The sequence below is a fragment of the Nelusetta ayraudi genome, unplaced genomic scaffold, assembly GCF_046127955.1.
Source record: "Nelusetta ayraudi isolate G7.1 ecotype Tasmania unplaced genomic scaffold, CSIRO-AGI_Nayr_v1 ptg000008l, whole genome shotgun sequence".
Classification (NCBI taxonomy): Eukaryota; Metazoa; Chordata; class Actinopteri; order Tetraodontiformes; family Monacanthidae; genus Nelusetta; species Nelusetta ayraudi.
In genome coordinates, this window is record NW_027466058.1 from 6,994,633 (window position 1) to 7,013,985 (window position 19,353).

At 42.4% G+C, this 19,353-nt stretch overlaps 1 protein-coding gene across 1 annotated transcript in view; it reads right to left on the reverse strand.

Moving 5' to 3' along the window:
• wdr11 (WD repeat domain 11) overlaps nucleotides 1-19,106 on the reverse strand; it is a 51,702-nt gene extending 32,596 nt beyond the window's left edge. Inside the window, exons 1-10 of the mRNA XM_076019046.1 lie at nucleotides 18,915-19,106; nucleotides 17,784-17,895; nucleotides 16,724-16,877; nucleotides 16,329-16,502; nucleotides 15,660-15,861; nucleotides 9,258-9,423; nucleotides 6,055-6,157; nucleotides 5,150-5,348; nucleotides 4,155-4,255; nucleotides 1,080-1,256 (exon numbers count right to left, since the gene is read on the reverse strand). Of these exons, the coding sequence (XP_075875161.1) occupies nucleotides 1,080-1,256; nucleotides 4,155-4,255; nucleotides 5,150-5,348; nucleotides 6,055-6,157; nucleotides 9,258-9,423; nucleotides 15,660-15,861; nucleotides 16,329-16,502; nucleotides 16,724-16,877; nucleotides 17,784-17,895; nucleotides 18,915-19,006 (1,480 nt within the window). The 5' untranslated portion in view covers nucleotides 19,007-19,106. The remainder of the gene's footprint in view (nucleotides 1-1,079; nucleotides 1,257-4,154; nucleotides 4,256-5,149; nucleotides 5,349-6,054; nucleotides 6,158-9,257; nucleotides 9,424-15,659; nucleotides 15,862-16,328; nucleotides 16,503-16,723; nucleotides 16,878-17,783; nucleotides 17,896-18,914) is intronic.
• Nucleotides 19,107-19,353: the final 247 nt, after the last annotated feature.

The following is a 19,353-nucleotide window of genomic DNA, read 5'->3' on the forward strand; positions in this document are numbered from 1 at the left end:
ATATTGCTAAGGGGGCCGACGTGCAGTTGATTAAAATGTGCAACTGCATGCATCTAGCTCTCTTTCTCACTGAACGTGTTGTGCTCGCACGGCTGGACAGCTATATTTTGTATTGATCGAACCAGAGAAGCTCTTTTCTAATGACCAAATGTGTTGGCAACTGGAAACTCCCGAGGGTATATCTCAACAAATTGGGCGCAAATCTAAATATCTTACAAAACTCAGCAATACAAACGGCACTTCCATCAAAAAAAAAAAAAACAAAAAACCTCCAAAATATTGTGGAGAGATTTCTCTTTTTCTGCAATTCTGTAAAAATCTAAAGAATCATATATTTGTTACATTGGCTAACATTCAAGTGTGTACTAACCTTCCTGACTATAAAACTGTGGAAAGGACAAAAAGTTACATATTGTGACTTTTATCCAAGTAGAAATTCTGATAGCTTTACCAAAGCCACCAATACTGACATAACAGATGAATCCCCACAAATAAGGCCTCACACTTTGATGCATTTTGATTGTATGTAATTTCTTCTACAGCTGAACACTGTATTGGGTTATGACAGATATGTTATATGTTTTAGAGTGCTGGACACCGACATTGTTTTCCGGAACGTCATGAGAGCTTAGTTTGCCTGTATCAGCATAATGCATTGCTACAAGATGCAAATTATCGATTAATTTATTAATTGTTAGTTGACTGACCTTATCGATGTATTAACGATTAATTGATAAGTGGCGATTTTTCCTGAGAACCTAAATTTGACAATGAAAACTGTGTAAGGAACACATCATTTAACCCTTAAATAATGTTAAGGGTCCAATGTGACCCATTTTTACATTAGAGAACAGTAAAAAACCCTAAACATTTATACTGTGACTTTAAGTTGACTTCTAATGGGTCACATTTCAACATTTATTCTAAAAAGTTGTTGAAAAGTAACTTTACAAGTAACTTGTTCTAGGTTTATTATGACAATCACAGTATCTACAGGCAAATTGCTGTTTCCTGCCACTACACTGTTATAAAGATATTAACTACTGTGTTTGTTGTTAACATCCGTAAATGTTACATACCGGCAGCCAGCAGTGGTTGGTAGTGGCCAATGTTTTTGGTGGTCAGAGGTGGGCACATGCGAATGGCGAACGGTGGGAGCGGCAAACCCGACAGCAGGCCGGTCAGCAGGAACTTCAGCTGGATCTCCTGCTGGTTCGACGATGGAAGAGGAGCTTCTCCGGCGATCAAGGTCTGACCTGAAGGTGCAAATACAGCAATTTTCAGTCAATTAATTGAGCAATTTTATGTGCTTTACACAATGAAAAAGGGGGAAGTAAAGCACCGTTTAAACAAAATAAGTGCCAATTTAATCCTCCGGTGATATCAATTCTGCCATCTTGACGGAATGGTTTACGACGTGCATAAAAATGTTTACATCTTTTAAATAAATCAACTAGAATCCATCAATATGACTGAAGCAGCAATTAAAAATGTTCTGACAAGTTGTTTGTCCCTGATCCAACAGCCATCAAAAATAGTCACACTGGTCTAATTAGATTATTTTCAGGCAGCTGATAAAAGAAATTCAGCAGTACGAGGGAAAAATACTTGCTTGCATAGAAAGAAAAGTTGTTTTTTTTTGTAATGACCTAATAAATAGTATTTTAATTCAATGACTGGACTGATGAGGGTCATGACCTGGCTCTTGGCCACAACAAAACCTAATAAATGTGAGCGGTCATATTTTATGATCTGACGTTTCTGGCAACTCTCTCTCCGTGTGCTTGAAGTATCTCGACCAGAGTAGCAAAACATAATTAAATGGAGTGAAAGTGGAGACAAAAGCAGAGTGTTGTTAACATTAGCATGGAAACAGTATGAACGATTAATGTGGCAACCATAATCAGCTGCTGACATAAACACTGATGAGGTTGCATATGCATGAGACTGCCACGGTGTCCTAATTTCATGCAAGTGGCGATGTGTGGCACCTCACACTCAAAGTTAACTTCATGAAGTAATGGGATTGACAGAGAAGTTCAATATTTTTCAGCGTGAGGAGATGTTGTTCTTTAATGTGTCAGAGTTTTTGTTTTTTTGGCAAATTTATTTCACAGTTGTACAACAGAAAATCTTTACATATTTATTTATTTTATAAAAACACCGTGCAACAAACCCGTGCTGGTGGTTGCCTCGGTTATCTTAGTGGCAAAAATTTAATGATCTTAAAGCATGAAGAGGAGATCTGAGTCATGAAGCCGCTGCTCTAATTAAATCCCATTTGCTGATTTCATTAACTGCTCTGATAGCTGTCAGTCTTCATTAACATTTCACTTTCGAGGACGCACATACAGTCCAGGCAGCCTGCTCTCACCTCAGCATGGATTCTGACAGTAATGGCGCATAAAAGCAGCATTTTAATAGCGTAATGGCCAATCATTTGCGCTTTGTGTGTTTTGCTACGACACTCGAGGACATCTGCCGAGGGTGTAGCAACCTTCGCGGTTGTAATTGCCGCGGTTCCAAACATCCATTTGGTTTTCATTTCATGCCCCATAATAACCTTCTTTTGCATTGGAAATGCAGTGTCTCTCTCCAGAAGAACGGGGGACACCGGGGCTACAATAAAATGAGATGAGGACATAATTCCAAGCAAAGTAATATGTCAATAAAAGAACAAACCACGATTGCTTCTGATTTCCATGCCAATCAAAATTAAATATGGCAACCCGAAGCCAAAGTGGTTTCTGGGACAATGATTGGCGTACATTTATCTGATGTGTTTCTTATGTCAGTCAATTATGATTTGATTTCAAGAATGCAGGGATGTGCAGGAATAACAGTAGCCCTCAGGCTAGGAAATCTCCCAGGAAAAAGGACTGCGCTGAAGGCTGAAGTACCGTCAGCTACGGCTGTAGCACATGGCCATGAGCATGTGGGGCATGTCAAGAACAAAGCGGCGGCAGTTTTATTATCTTTCTATAACCATATTGCCGGCTTGCTCTGCTATGGATCGTCATAAAAGAGCTCGGAGAAAACGACGGCATGATCAGACAAAAGCTGCAGATGATTTTCACAAATCAGAATAATAAGAGAAGGAAGAATCACACCAGTTTAACAATTACTTGCATGACTCTCTTAATCTGACATTAACCATATGCCAAAAACAATATCTACTGTAGCAATGATCAATGTTAGATTTTCTTTTTGCAGCAGTTCGAACTGATAACTGATCTCTTTCAGAAGTATAATTTAAACACAGGATGGCACTGCATACTCTTGCTGTGTTTGCACAATGTCATAAAATTAACTTTGGATTTATTCCCTGTGTATATTAATAAAAAAAAAAAAAGGGCACTGTGCCACCGTCATGGCCGATTGTGAGCTGCATTTTCAGGCTGGGGCCAGGGTACATCTTACTCTGGTGTTTATTTAAGGAACCAGCCGCCTGTATTGTTTAATCATGTTCTGGCATTGATAGCTCATTTTAAACCCAAAACCGATCAATACCTAAAACGTGCCAATGACATTGTGCAGAGAGGAGACAGTCCCTTAGAGGAATTTAAAAGTCATCGCTGATCTTACCAAGGTCCTCGGTCCATTCCATGACCACTATCCTGAGGGCGTGCTGAAAATTTATTGACCTGAGAGTGTTGGGGCTTTGTGACCATCACAATATTTCATGGCATGATGGATGACAAAATATGAAAAAATGTCTTGCTAGTGCATCCTTTGGGAAAATCCCACATTGAGTTTACATTTAAGCTGCACAATTTGACAAGGCAGCCTTCTGTATTTTTCTATTTAGGTACGACAGCTGCAAAAAGTCAGATCAGTATTCAAGAGTGTTCTCATCTTTACTCCTCATGCCTCATCAAATATAGCACTGTCTTTTCTCCAAAGTAAAATTAATATGCTTGAGATGTTTATATAATAGCAAGTCTTTGCAAATACAGACCCACAACTGTATGATCTCTCAATATTAAAGTCTAATCTAATAATCTTTTCTTTTGCCTTGGAAAGACTAAAGCTGAAGCTGGAGAAACCAGTGGGTCTTGAGTATGTTAAATCACATGGACAATGCGCATGCGTGTGTGTGTGTGTGTGTGTGTGTGTGTGTGTGTGTGTGTGTGTGTGTGTGTGTGTGCATGTACCAATCATGCTGTTGAGAGAGAGATCCTGAATCCTTTTCTGGTTCGGACCCAGCGGAGCCCCACAAAATGACACGGGGGAGTAGAGAGGCGACAAGCCCGAACTGATAGAAACAAGAAGGGAAACCAATGAATAGCATGTGAAAGCATGACCAATATCAATTATTCAAAGACGGTGGAAGACGATTCAAATAATACGATTCGCTTTATGGAAAAATGACATAACCACGCGGCAATTGCATAAAATGACAAGTGTGCAGTCCCCTCGTATTGCTCTATTGATCGGCTGCTGCTACAGAAACAGGGACGATTCTGCCAGGAAATATTTTCACAACCGCAGTGAACATGCAGGATCAAGGTTGGACCTTGAAGTTGTACAAGTGAGGTGGAATAAGTTATCCTGACAAAATGTGTCATCTTGAATTATGAAACAGAAACAGAATATATATATGTATATTTGTTATATATATGTATATATATATCCATATATATAACAAAAAAAACAGAATTAACACCAATTAACTCCAACCAAAAATTGAGAGATTTTACATGTCCAAACATGCCGTAGCACCAAAAACAGACGCGTCATTGGAAAGCGGCTGCACGGTTGCCTCGATTCCAATTCGGTGCCGTCAGATTCATCCAAAACAGTTTCCTCAGTTTGCCCACAGGCAGACAAACTTCACTCTGCCGCACAAAGGAATCCAACTTTAGAGTGAAACACAAAGCTGTCTCCTCAACCGCACCAGGGGAGCTCTCCATCAAAGGGAAGCAGGGCTCATCAGCGATAGCTACACTACACCGCGCCCCCTCAACTAGTCACTACAAAGACTAAATTTAGCTCCGAGGATTAAGAAGCACGATGTCAGTTTACCTCAGCTCAGAACGGCGGCAAATCGCTGCATCTCAATGAGTTTACTTGTTACAAAACTGCATTGCACCTCTGACGCTTTTTTCCCCTTTTCCCTTTCTTTATGCCGGTGTGTGTGGAACCGTACCTCGGATTGGTGGTGGCCTTGCCAGGGTGGGATTTGAGCTCCCACAGCATGACTCGGCCGTCGCTGACCGTCAGCGCTGCGTTGTTTTCGTTGACGGGGCAGATGACCATCCGGTACGGACGGACCGTCTTGGTGACCCGGATGGCGTCGCACTGAGAACGCAGGTCGTACACGAGCTCGTGGCTGTTCTGATCGGGGTCTGAGGGAAGTGAGGAGGCATGGAGAGGGGAGAAAAAAAGATACAGGATTGACAGGAGTGGCAAAAAAAGGCAAGCGCAAAACTGCAGTAAAGGGTGTGGGAATGATTGGAGAAAATGAATTGGATGGATCTGGGACGCTCACCATGAAAGGCATGAACGGAGAAGACATAAACAAAGGGAGGGAAACAGCCAGAGATTGGATAATGAGCGGGTTAATAATATATGAAACTGAGACAAAATAGAAGTGGATGGGAGTTTGAGTTTGGCCGGCGGAGAGAAGTTTCTCGAGGTGTGAGAGGAGAGAGGAGCAACTAGAGATACGAGGAGGCATCTAAGAAAATGTGATGGAAATTCTAGAATAATAAATCAGCGCGCGAGAGTCACAAAGGGAAAAAGTCGAGGGGGGGGGTGAAATAAGAGAGAAGTGATTACAATGGAACCGATAGCTGGAAGCGTAAGTGAAGGAGATCAGGGGCGACAATAGACTCCCACTGGCCGATAACACAAAGCCAGAGATAAATGAGATGGTGAGAGGCTAAATGCCCACTGGAGCATGGAGAGAGGGAGAGAACGAGAGGGAGGGAGAGGGAGAGAGAGAGGGAGAGACTGCGGGCCCCGACAGTGGCCTGGGAGCTGGAGTGCTCCTGCAGCACGCCTCCAACAGTTTGCTTTCTATTTATGCGTCTCCGCCGAGTGGCTCTGTACCTGCTCCCTCCTCCGGGGTGGTGGTGGAGCGGCACACTCGCAGAGTGATGCAGCCGTTCTCGTGGAGGCAGTAGAGGGCGTCCCTCTGGGCGCAGGGGATCACCTGAGTGGGGGGGTCAACGGGACAAGTGCGTCAGTGAAGTGCTGCAACGACTTTGGAACGAGAGTGCGTCAACCTCTGCGCTAATTGGCTTTCAGGAAGCGGATAAGAGTTGGTTTTGCTTAGCGTCGGGGCGAGCGCAACGCAATGGAAAGTAAATCTAAGGAAAGGTCAGAAAAGGGGATTTCTGACCAGGCAGAAATAAAGTTCATCGACCTTTCAGTAATTAAATCCCTCGAATGCAATTACATGATGAGCGGATTTTACGTAACAAGTAAATGCACGTGAAGCGAACTGGGAGCTGCGAGTTGGCCGTAGGACTGAGTAGGAGTGCAGCAACCCCTGCGCCTCCGGGGGCAGTGATAGAAAATTCCTAGCTGATGGATGAGCTTTCTGAGGATTTGACTGACAGGCCAGAGACGCATGTTATTTGTTGGAAAATACCAGTAGGTTGCTGCAGAAACGTAGGTGTCAGTGCAAATGTCATTCTGACAATGGGAGACCCGTTGCGGCAGCAACCGAGCCCTGGTGCCCTGTGGTTTATGTTTATGTGTCAGTGCATCCTTAAGTGTCGGCTCTGTCTCTGTTTTGCAGCGAGGGGGAAAAGAACACAGACAACCTTTGGAGAAAGGGGCCCGATCGATAGTCGCCGTTGTGTAAAATCCTTTATGATAAGGTTGAAACGACTCCACAACTGCTTGTTTTTCCATCTTTGACAATGACATAGTGCCACGCTGCAGTCAGAGTGGATGATTTTTACGCACATTTGCAAAGAGCTCAAACACGATGTGAAGAAAAAAAATAGGAGCAAGACTTGAAAAGGTGATTATACAAAGCAACATTAGGAAAACCTTCGGCCCATAATTTTAGAGGGTGGTTTGACATTGTGGGATCTTTTAGTGATAATATTGCATTTTCATTATAAAGGTATCTGTTTAAATGTATAGCTTTTTTTTTTCTATCATTACATTTTTGCATGCCCGCCGCTTGTGCCAGATAGATGTGACAGATTTCAAAAGTAAATGCACCTTAAAATCTGCACGAGCATTTGCATGAACTGAACACCGACGGAGTGCAGCGTGGATGTGACGCGCTCCATGTTCCCCCTTTGTGCTTTCTCACACCCGAATCTAGATTTGTACCGTAGCGCCGTCATCAGTCATGCAAATTGTCCGAGAGACGAGCACTTAATAACACTTAGAGAGGGAAGGCGCTGGCCGGACAGAGGCCGGACAGCTGAGTGATTCTCCTCGGCCCCCGCGACGCCGCTTACGACTTACTCCCCGACTGCACGGGCTTCTTCTCCCTCTTCACCTTTGTGCCGCTTAACTGCAGACACATTTATCGAGGCGAGATTAGTGACAAGACCGTGGAAGTGTGATTTATGTGAGCACAATGAAATGTAGAGCGAAGCACGATTCTAACTCGAGAAAGAGGAAAAAGAATAATCCAGTGAGAGCGGACAAAGAACGAGCATGCAGCTCAAGAAGAAGCACTTAAGACCCACCAATGTATCGCCTAAATGTCTGTCAGTTGGTATTCACCATGTTAAATGTTTTTGCTCTTTCGGCCAACAGCAGACGGTATTTAGCTAACTGTGATTTGTAGTTTATTTAAATTGTGCTGCTGGATACAAATCGATAGCTGGATTTGATTTTCTTTTTTTTTTTCTTTTTTAACAGTGAACGATAAACAATGACGCTTTTAAAACAGAGGCTATCAAAACAATATATTGTCATGGGAGGGAAAGTTTGCTAAAGGTTGTTTCAGAATTTGGTTATCGTTAAAGCTGTGCTCGTTTAAAGTCAGTGCAATAAATACTTGACTACATGTCGCACAAAACCAGAACAAAAAAGAACATTAAATCAGCAAAGGGATTAAAAGATCAACACTACATTGATTTATATATGTATGTATACGTATACATATATATATGTATATGTATATATATATATATATATATATACATATATATATATATATATATATATATATATATATACATATATATGTATATGTATACATATATATATGTATGTATATGTATACATACATATATATACACATATATGTATGTATATGTATGCATACATACATATATAGATATATATATATACATATATATATACACATATATGTATGTATACGTATACATATATATGTATATATATATGTATATATATATATATATATATATATATATATATATATACACAAATAGAAACAAATATATATTTTTTTACTTTTCACTTTGACTTTTGAAACAGCAACATCATAGCTGTCACGGTTTGACTTGTGAGATTTACCAGGTGAAGTAAAGTCACCATGAAAAGGGAGCGCCTTCACAGACAGACAGACAGTGTTGGCAATGAATGAAAGTGACATTAAGAATCAGTTTTTCTTCAATTACAGGCTCCGTGGACCGTGGCACCACCAATACTCTGCACCACCACAACTTTCAGCATTTTTCCATTAGGAATCCAAACTCCCAAGAAGGCAACTGACACCAAAAGGTCAACGGTGCAGCAGAACTCGGTACACAGACACAGCAAAGAGTGGGACAGTGGATATTTGGTGAGGATTTTTTTCAGTTGGCGCCATAGGACTGAGCTGCCCTGCTGCGCAGTCATCGAACCTTGATGAGGTGAGCGCTGACAGAGTGAGAAAAGTGGGAAATTTTATCAGCCATGGCAGGGGAAATTGGCTTCCTGGGAGAATCGTCCATTAAAAAGAGAGACAATTTTGGTCGAGGCTTTCTGGTAATGGAACAAATAGAAAATGTGCTGCCATTTCCTTTCAGCGGAGGGAAAGGTGGGGATGCAGGAAGGTTCTCTAAGCCAGACGGGACCTTCTCGGCACTTTTATCGATAGACATGTCAGGGTTTCACATCGCACCGGCTGTCTTTGCATTTAACTTTGTGAAAGTGCGGCGACAAAGGCCTCTCGGCCAGACTCGACTGATTAGATCACCGACGGCAAGAGCCCGACAGCTTTTTGACCTTGAAAATAATTAAAACAATAAGCAAATGAGTTTCTAAATGACTCGATTTCAGCGGGCTTCGCCTTGGGCCCCGGCACGCACCGAGCTGCGCCGCCACTTTACCTGGGTGAAGGGCACCCCTGAGCGCTCGATGGCCACCACGCCCACCGTCTGGCTGAGCTCCAGGTCCAGGATGAGGATCTCCCGAGGATACAGCAGCAGCATGTGGTTCCTCTTAGACGGCAGGTACGACAGCTGGAGGCAGTCGTTCAGCGTCACCGCCTCGGCACTGCAGGCAGCAACAGAGATGAGGCAATGTTGGTATCATGGCTAAAACAAATACACTTTTTTATTTTTTTGTTGGCAATTAAAATTTTCTTCCTGAATTTTGCCACTCGTTTTAAACTCTGCGCACTCAGAAGCAGGTTTTAAACTGAGCCGTGGGTAACAGGATTTGCTGCCACTCCAAATCTGAATTACATCGAGCAACCCATGCATATGCAATATGTAAAAGCACATCAGCCTGCAGACAGTATGTGAATCTGTGGCAGCTTGGAATCTAATGGAAAAAAAGAGAATTTCAGAAAATATACCCGATATCAAAGACGAGTGCCTTTTAAAAGCACCCACAATAACCATATGGAAAGTACACACTCTTTACTGTATACAAAAAAAGTTATTCAAAGAGCCAGTTTTATGTTTTCAACCACCTCCCAAGACTGTGTGGGCATGGCGGATCACACTTTGACTGACGTATTCCCTGGCTGCCAATCATTCCTGACCGAGAAGACAACAATGGCACAGTGGAGGAATACTAGCGCGAGCTGCCTTCCAGAGCAGGAAACAAAGAAGTGGTGCGCCTGGAGATTCCTCAGCCTCCAACAGAATTGTGAGAGACTTGTTATTCAGGTCGCTCCTAAGAGGAATTGCTCGTGCCACGAAAGTGCAAGGCTCTCGTCCCAGTGCGCACGGCGCACGTTAATGTGCCAGTGCTGTGCTGTGCTGTGTTGTGCTGTGCTGTGTTTGTTGATGGCTCGGTAGCCACAGCTAGCGTCATATTATTGTTTTTATTCTAATTACCTTTGCCGTACTTTCTTACTCGCCGCCGCCGGACCGATCTGTGCAGCGGAACGTAAAATAACTTAGCAACTGTGATGATGGATGCATGTACGCGACTGGCTCAAGGAATTAATCATGTGACAATTATCACCACATAGCCAAACTCCAACCCAGTTAAAAAGACTTTAAAAATGAAATGACAAGACTATTTAGAATTGGGAAAAGTCCTAATCCGTCGTGATCGTTCATATAAAGCACATAAGAACCCTGATGGCAATGCCTCTTGAGTACTGGATTTGAGTTGCCAGAGGCTATAAAAAGAAGTTTAATGAGAAAGTTTTATTTCTAAGAATCAACTTGATCTTTATCCACGAGTTCCCATTCAGGGGGCTCAGCCTCTACGGCTGCGATAACGCAGATAAATGAGGGAGGATTTACATTTTCTTTAACGATTGCAGGCTGAGGAAAAAGAAAATCAAGCACTAAAAACCCTGAAAAAGTCGGCACCTCTCGGGCGTTTCCATGCTGGTTTAAATGATTAATAAATAGCGTTGTCATGACAGAGGCGGGGCTAAATCAGATCAGATGACAATACTCGAAAGGAGTGCGAACAGGTTAGTGGCCCTAACTCGTGCCTGTGTTTTTGCTCCTTGCGGTCGCCACAGGGTGAAATTAAGGCGAGACAAGCTCCATATCCCCATCCGGATCATTATCATCACGGGTTCAACAGGGAGAACTCTGAGGCGTCGCACTGGGAGAAGCGTATCAAAGGCCGAGGCAGAAATGGAGGCTGCAATGTCAAAGCTTCCACAACAAACAACAAAAACAAAAGAAAATCATTTACGTCTCTCTGCCTCTTTTATCTGCGCATGTGAACGAAGGCCGCAGCAGCTGCACCCACATGCTACCGAGACGCGCACACGGACAGCACGTGCATGCACACACACGACGGAGTGCAACTTATGAAAAAATCAAATGTCAAACAAACTCTCTCACTCTCTTGTGATCATCCCCAATAAACACGAATATCCCCGAGGATATTAAAGCTACAAAGCGCCGTTTAGCACCATTAATTATGCATTGTGTTGTCACTAAAGAGCCTCCGAGGTCGGGCCGTTGTGCAATAAAGTCTCTCGACCTCAGATGCAGCTAAATACAGACGACATAATGTGCAAAAAAAACCTGAGCTTTGGCTTTGATTTGCACACAAATTATTGCATTAATATGTGTGTGTTTGTGTGTGTGTGTGTGTGTGTGTGTGTGTGTGTGTGTGTGTGTGTGTGTAGGATTCTCTCTGTATGGGCATCTTGGCCAGATTTTCCAACCAGCAGCCTGGAAAATGAGGCCGGTAAAAAAACAAAACCAAAAAACAATTAAATTTTAAACCACCTGACAAGCAACAACAAAAGATGCTTCTCCATGATGCATCGGGCCCGCTGCGGCTGGTGTGCTTGAACTTTAAATAGCTCATCCTTGATTACTTTAACATCTCTGCGTCCCCTTGGTGTCCTGTTAACACAGCATTTAAAATATCTGTTTACTAGAAGGAGAGGCCAAGAGCATTACACTGAACTGAAACTGCAAAAGGATCTGCTGGCAAACAAGTTGATTTAATGAAACTTATTTGTCGTTTTTTTTTTTTTTTTTTTTTTTGTACCTGAAGTTAGAGCTATATAAACACCGTGGATGCAAACAGGAAGTCCTGCAGCTTCTCCATATTAAAAGCAGCAGGAAGGCTTAATTCAAAAGCAGTCCTGGGGAAGAGCTTAGCTTAGCACTGGAGGGACCGTATTTATACTACAGGGCAAAGCAGACCTACTTATGGCTCAATTAGGTGACCTCTGTGAATTTCATATGTTTAAATGAGCTTCATGCAATATTCAGCTTGTTCGGCTTCAGGAAAAGTACACTGTGCTACTGTATGTGCAAAGCTGGCAGTGCCGTCGACAGTGGAAATTACCATCACGCTCATCATTTTTGCTCTCCAGCTCCACCTTTACAGACAAGGCAGCAGCACATTCCAGCTGCTGACATGTGCACTGTGTAGGTCTCCACTCTCTCGCCACTGTGTCAGTGAAATACAAATAGCAGCAAATGCACACGGCTTGATGCCACTGGTAGTACACAGCCTACTATAAATAGTAGCCCAACCTGTAATGACAGGAATATAAAACAGCACCAAGGAAATAACAAGAGGGACTTCCTCTGAATAGCAACATTATGCAAGTACAGCAGTGGAAAAAGGTTTTTGGAAACCTCCTGCACTTGTAATACAATGTATTGCGCATCAACAACATTTATCCACATGCTGCATGTGCACTGTTTCCTCCAGCTCAGAACTGGATGTTTCAGCAGAGATGAGCAGCGAAGATCCCTCGCGACACACCCAGTGCACAAGAGTACAAGAATTTGGTTTTCTTATTTCGTCTTTTTCACAATAACAACAAAATGATTTCAATTTGTTTGTGTGTCGCTGAGGCAGCCAAACATTTTGAAACACACAAAGAAATCCTACGGCAAACATTTAATGACAAGAATTGGAAATAAGTAAAATTCTAAGGGTGTCCGAAAACTTTTTTTCCACTCTTGCATGTACACATTCTCACCCGCATGGTGATGGTTGCATTGCATTTTTATTACTTTTGTTTGGTCAGTGGAGGTTCTACACTCACAAAAAATATTACTGGTTATTATCAGGTAATCCTAAAAACATTCAGGACATGATGTCTGCAAACAGTGATGTCAGGAATTTAAATCTTGTTGGGTTTTGTTTTTGTTGTTGTTGAGAGGTAATAAATAAAATGTCTAAATTCTCAACAAGTTGTGAAACATGCCAGTATGTGAGCAAAGATCAAATAAATCAGGAGGAGGCTTTGTGGACTGATTTGTTATATGGCAATCTATGTTATACCGTTGAGTATTTAAGTATCTCCTGATTACATTCTGAGAAAAAAGACTACTTTTCCAACTCCAATCTATCACTCAGAGGCAGACATCGAAGCAGAGAAAGGGCACTGTGAGACCAGCCGAGGTAAATACTCCAAAACGCTACACAGACCCGGCAGACGGGGGGGAATCCTGTACTTACAACCGGCGTGAGAGCTGAAGGGGGGAAAAGGTGGCAATTACGAATAAAAGAAGCGAGCCTGGAGAGGCAAGGGAGGTGAGATATAGAATAAAGAGGAGTAAGATTAATGAGTGTTTGTCATTACCGCCAGCAGGGTGGGTGGACCACATTGCTGGGGAGCTGCAGCTATAAATAAGACAGTTTGACGGTCACAGCCGCCCCAACAGGAAGCAGCAACGGCATCACACAACACTTTGGCTTCTGATTTGTATTTTTTTTTTTTTCTCTCTCTCTCCACTCAAGAAAGCGCAAAAACCCAATCGTACAAGTTCTACATTTATTAGGTTGGGCACCTCCTCGGCGTTGAAACTGGCAAGTGATCAGATCTCTCTGTGTTCTCAAGGCAAACGACGACCCTCCATTTCTGAGACGCTGTGACAAGTCGTTTCTGTCACACAATTGAAATGACACCTTTAATTCCTCGAGAGCTTCGACTTGACTGCCGCAATTTCAGTCAATGTCAAACCACAAAGCGGTGTCAGAAACGGCAAAGGAACACAACGGCACACCAAAAAACACAACGGCTAGGAATTGTTGAAAAAAGAAAAAGAAAAAAGGAGCAGTAGTTACGGTGCGAAAGGAGAAACTGAAAGTACTCGGTGTCTCTTCCTGTACACAGCAGCAGAGTTGAGGCTGATTTTTGCATACAATCTACACAGAGCCCAAGGCCCAAGATTACATGAATAACGCCGGCAGTAGTGAGCATTTTTAGTTTCCCACTGGTTTTGACATGATAGTCCAGCTGCTGACAGACATATTGTACTACAATTAGAAGCACGAGAGGCGTGTTGTTGTTGACGTTGCCGAGTTTGGTCAGTATCCTACAGCTTCAGTCTTCCCACACTGAACAGTGTACACATTTGTTCATGCTGTGCGCACACTGACCTGAATTCAAAATTCTTACCATCCTGCAAATTTAAGTTATGCGGGGTTGGTGGCAGGGTATAACTTCCCACAGGTTGAATTAGCAGCAAAAAGCTAGAATCAAGCAGTAGGGATGTCCCAATCTTTTTTTTAATAATGATGAGTAATTGCGGGTCCCGATTTTTTTCCCAATCCAATCTTTGTTCTTATCTTGAATAAACTGAACCCATTGGATTCTGACTTTTCTCTTGGTGTATTGCAAAATAAATTGCATTGTTTGCTTCAATGATCAATATATGCGTTGCTTTTCCTCACCGTTTTGTTTATTTTACAAATTGAAGAACAATGTGAGCATACTATATAAAACATATAAATAAAATAAAAAATAATCATTATGTAAATGTAACTTATCAAGGGTCTTCAGAACTTGGTGATGACTGAACTCTTTGCTCAGTAAATAAAATTGATCAGTAACTTCAGTTTCAGTAAACCACCAAAGCAAAATAAACTTAAATCAGTGTAGCAGCTCAGTGTAGCAGCTCACAGCTAACGCGGCTAACTTCTCTTTTCTTAAACTAGCGAGCAGCATGTGCTGCTTCAAACCAGCTTGATTCAGTCACAGCGCTGTACTCCTTATATTCTGCTTTGTGTTTCTTGAGATGCCAAAATAAACTAGTTGTGCTATAGGAAGCTCTGTTGCTGCCACCATGTGAAACCATTCGCTTGCAGACTCGCTGCGGGTCTGCATTCGTCTTCCGGGTCGTAGAATCGCCACACGGCCGACATAGTTGTTTTGTTGTTCATACAAATATGGAGACCTGCGACCGGACGAAAACCTTCAATCTCAATACGTCACATCCGTTCGGAGCATGGCAGTGATGACTAGTAGAGGGCAGAAATGAGCCTCTTATCTATACATTGCGAACTATAAATGCATAACGTTATTGATATATTTCAAGATGGGATCGGGGATTTTCAACGCAGATCAGCCGATCCAATCATTTTTGGATCGGGACATCCCTATCAAGCGGTGTCTTCTATAATAGCAGAGGTCAGCAAAGATTTATGGCAAGAGGCATGCAGCTGTATTTGTTTAAGTAGTTGTTCAATCAGGCTTCCCTCGATTTGCTCCATCATCTTGAAAAAAAATGAAATTCATAGCAAACGAGGTTATCAGCCTGCTGAGAGCAAAGGGTCCTCTTTTCATGCTTCTGCACTGCAGCAATATTGAGCTGCATTAGCACCGAATGTACTTTCTCATTGGCTCAAAAGTCACAATCACAGTAACATCTGGCACAGCAGCCTCTGGGGAGTGACTGGCATCACAGCGTTTTGTTCAAATCAATTCCAAGATCCATTTGTAGAAAAAGAAAAGAAAAAACTAAACAGACGTCCGTGCATCCAAAAAAAACCTGAACGCCAACAAAAGATTGGCAAATGCATTAACGAATCGAGTTTCAGTCTGCGTAACTTACGTTGGTTTTTCGTTGGTGATTAGCACTTTGACCTTGTTGAGGGCTTTCTTGGCACCGGTGGGAGCTGGGGCAGAAGCGGGGGCAGGCTTTGTGTGGGCAGGGCTTGCATGGGGACTGGCGATGTAGACCTTTTTCCCAGCACTGCCAGGAGGCTTGGAGTGGGTAAAGTCTGTGATGAAGACTATCCCTTCGCTTGTCAGTACTGCAGAGAAAGATGGTTAAAAAAAAAAGAAAGACATGAGGCAATAAAAAAATGTGTTACACAAAGAGCCGCACAGAAAGATTTCTGGTTACAGGGTGTTTAGATTCGTTTTTGCAGGCATTGCATTTCACAGGGTACAAACAGAAATTTGTCAGCACAAAGGCTGTTTTTGCCAAGCTGCGAATGCTTTTTCATCGTCTGAAGAGGCAATTCAGACATTATACATTTCCTATAAGGCTTTTACTGCCACCCACTTATAGGAAGAAAAATAATGGAAAAACTAAAAACTAACTGACTTCTGACCAACTGAGCATGAATGTCTGACAAAACGCCTCTCAAGTAAAACGCCAAGTTGTGAGCATATGGACCACAGTATAAAGTTGTACTTTTGAGAGCAGAGTGACATCAACACCAAACTACAGGCTGAGATATGGATCCAGGTGAAAGGTCATCTGCTGAACACCCACACGCCATGTTGGAGGAGTCGAAGGGGTCAAAGGAAAAGGAGAGGATGTTCTCAGCATAGCTCTTCTTCCACAGCTTGGTGCCCGTGTCTCCATTCCACAGGACAATGTAGTTGGGAGGGTGGACGGCCAGCAGCAGGTCACGCGAGGCATCCTGATTCCACAGCCACTCCAAATCTGGCAGAGACAGAGGGAGAATGTGGGAATGAGCAGGACAGAGTCGTGGGGGCCGCCAAGGGAAGGACAAAGACTGATGGCAAGTGTGTCTAAATGAAAACAAATGGCCAGCAACACTTCAGTGTGCATATAAATATCCATTTTCTGCACAGCCTTTGTGGACGACCAATCAATCCAGTTCAGCAATGAGAGCCAGCGGGGCTTTTTAAAGCATCCCTTACCTTGGATTGGTTTGGAGTGCTCCTGGATCTCACAGTGGGCGGTGCCACTGACCACATCCCACACGATGATCTTCCCTGACGCATCGCCAGACGCCAGGCGCAGGCAGTAGGGAGAGCTCAAGTTGTGGTAATAGTTTTCTTTGGACCATTTCACCTACCAAAAACAGAACACAGGTGTGCACACTTACAGCCTAAAAAGTGAGGGAACATGGACAAGAAGTGAAAACAACAACTGAAAAATCAGGAATAACTCTTGCTAAAATTGGACTTCGAACTTTTTAATTCAAACGTGTCCATTTAAATTTAGACTGGAACCAAAATACTTGAAAAAAGGGGCACAGACTGTCAGAGGGAAAAAAAGAACGAGAGTAATAAAAGCTGTGCGATTAAATGAAAAATGGTTTTTTGGAGCAACTCGATGTTTTAATAATTGATCTTGTCACTCTAAGGAGGCATTCGCAGTGGCTGCAACCTGGCTTTCATTTTCATTAACGACCTCACATCAGTCGATCCCTGCTGGAAAAACCTCCCGATGATTATGGATGCGATGCTTTCCAAGATTAAAATTTTGTACAAAGTGAGAAATAAAGGCCTCGGATGGGGACCCATCATGAATAATCAGAGCAGAATTTATCATCCATTCTTTAACCTTCAAACACACACACACACACACACACACACACACACACACACACACACACACACACACACACACACACACACACAATCACACAATCACACCATACGGCTTTTCATCAATATATTTCAAACCCTAATTTGTGCATAGCAATTTGTTTGATGAGTAACAACGAAAAACATCTCTCTTCCACATAGCCACATAATTAGCATGTAGTAAGTAGTGTTTTTTTCATTTAATATCGTCTTTTTTTATGCACCTCATTTCTGGAATCGCCAGAGGGTCGCCAAAGCAGATCATAGATTATTATTATGGTTAAATAAAAAAAAAATTAAACAGGAAGTAGACTCAGGTTCTGTGCAAAGTTAACAATGCCATTGACATGAAAGACGTCTTTCAAAAAGTTTGTTGGGACCAACTCACCTTGACCACATTAGCTTTGTGCTTCTCCAGCACCTGGATGGTCTGTGACGTCTTTGGATCGATGATGAGGATACTGGAGTGACATCCCTGAGCTATCAGGCCCTGCCAACCCCTTCGGTAAACAGATAGGATGACAGAAAGGGGAGAATAAGACATGAGTAAAAACGTGAATGGCATCTGAAATTCTCATCCTCGTCAAAATAAGAGGCACTGAAAACTGAGAGATTCTGAAAGACTACTACACAGTTAGTTTTGGCTGAAACTTGTACAAGTTTAATAAATTCTATTACGAGTACAGATTTATTTGGAAAGCATTGCAATTGCCTGGGTTTTAACTCCATACCTATTTGGTATTCACCTACCAGGGTGAAAACAATGTCTGCATGCATAGGCAGTTGTGGCCACCAGACGCCACCTCGATCAATACTCAGAACAAAGTTTGAGCCAACAATTTAAGATAAACTCTCGGGTGCTGGTGTGACATGCTGGTCACATCTGAGACACTGTCAGAATTGAAATATGAACTGAGAAATATCAATATAGAAATAATAGCAGCCACCATCAGTGACATTATTATCCTTTTCTAAGGATTATTAATGTGACAATGTCATACTAAATTCATTCAGTGCCTAAAGGCATTTGTGTGAATATCAAAAAGGAGTTCTCAGTGATAAGTTCTCCAGGCAATACTTAGTTTCTACGTGTTAGGCTAGAATCAATGACATTTTTGCTGATACAACATCAAACTTCAATGTCAACACAAATCATTAAAACCACTCGGGCAAAAATAATGCTGCAATCACAGTGTGTGCAATAATATCGTACTTAATAGGAAAATAAGATGAAAACACATCTGGCTCAAGAAAGAAATCACCTCACATTAGATCACATGATACAAGATCCGTTCCACGTCCTTCTGTTTGACAACAACCTAGCTCATTATCACTGTATCCATTATGTCGGCTGTTTAACGATGCGCTATTATACAGCAACAACGATTTCAATCGGGGGGGAAATTAAATATGTATCCGACAGCTGGGAAAAACATAACTTGTATATAGCTAATCTCGGCCAAATGATCCTGTCAAACGAAAAAAATAATAATGCTAGCGGCGAAGATGCCGTACTTACCAATCTACAGCGGCTTTATTCTGCAAATGGAGGGTGCCAGTCAACGTCCGAGCCGCGAGTTTGATGTTGACAGTGTACGGAATCATTGTCATGGATCAATATTAGTGATAGATGGACATTTGTTGAACGACAGCTTCGACCCTTGATTAGCTTCGATGTTTGGCTGTCTTGAGAACAGGAAGTGTCGCCGTGTAGAAACAAGTTCCAGCGCAACAAGGTTCCGCCTCGGTGGGGGGAGGCGGGGAGGGGGGATTCACTGTGACAGATGTTTTTCGATAGCGGTAATGGATTTAAAAAAAAATAAAACAGAAGTAAACGAATAAAAATAGTGTTTAGCTGGTGTGGATTAGATTATTAACACTTACAAATGTATTGGTAATGTAGTTTGATTTGATGGCCTGGGAAATTACACACAAGGGGGGATATGTAAACACTTGTC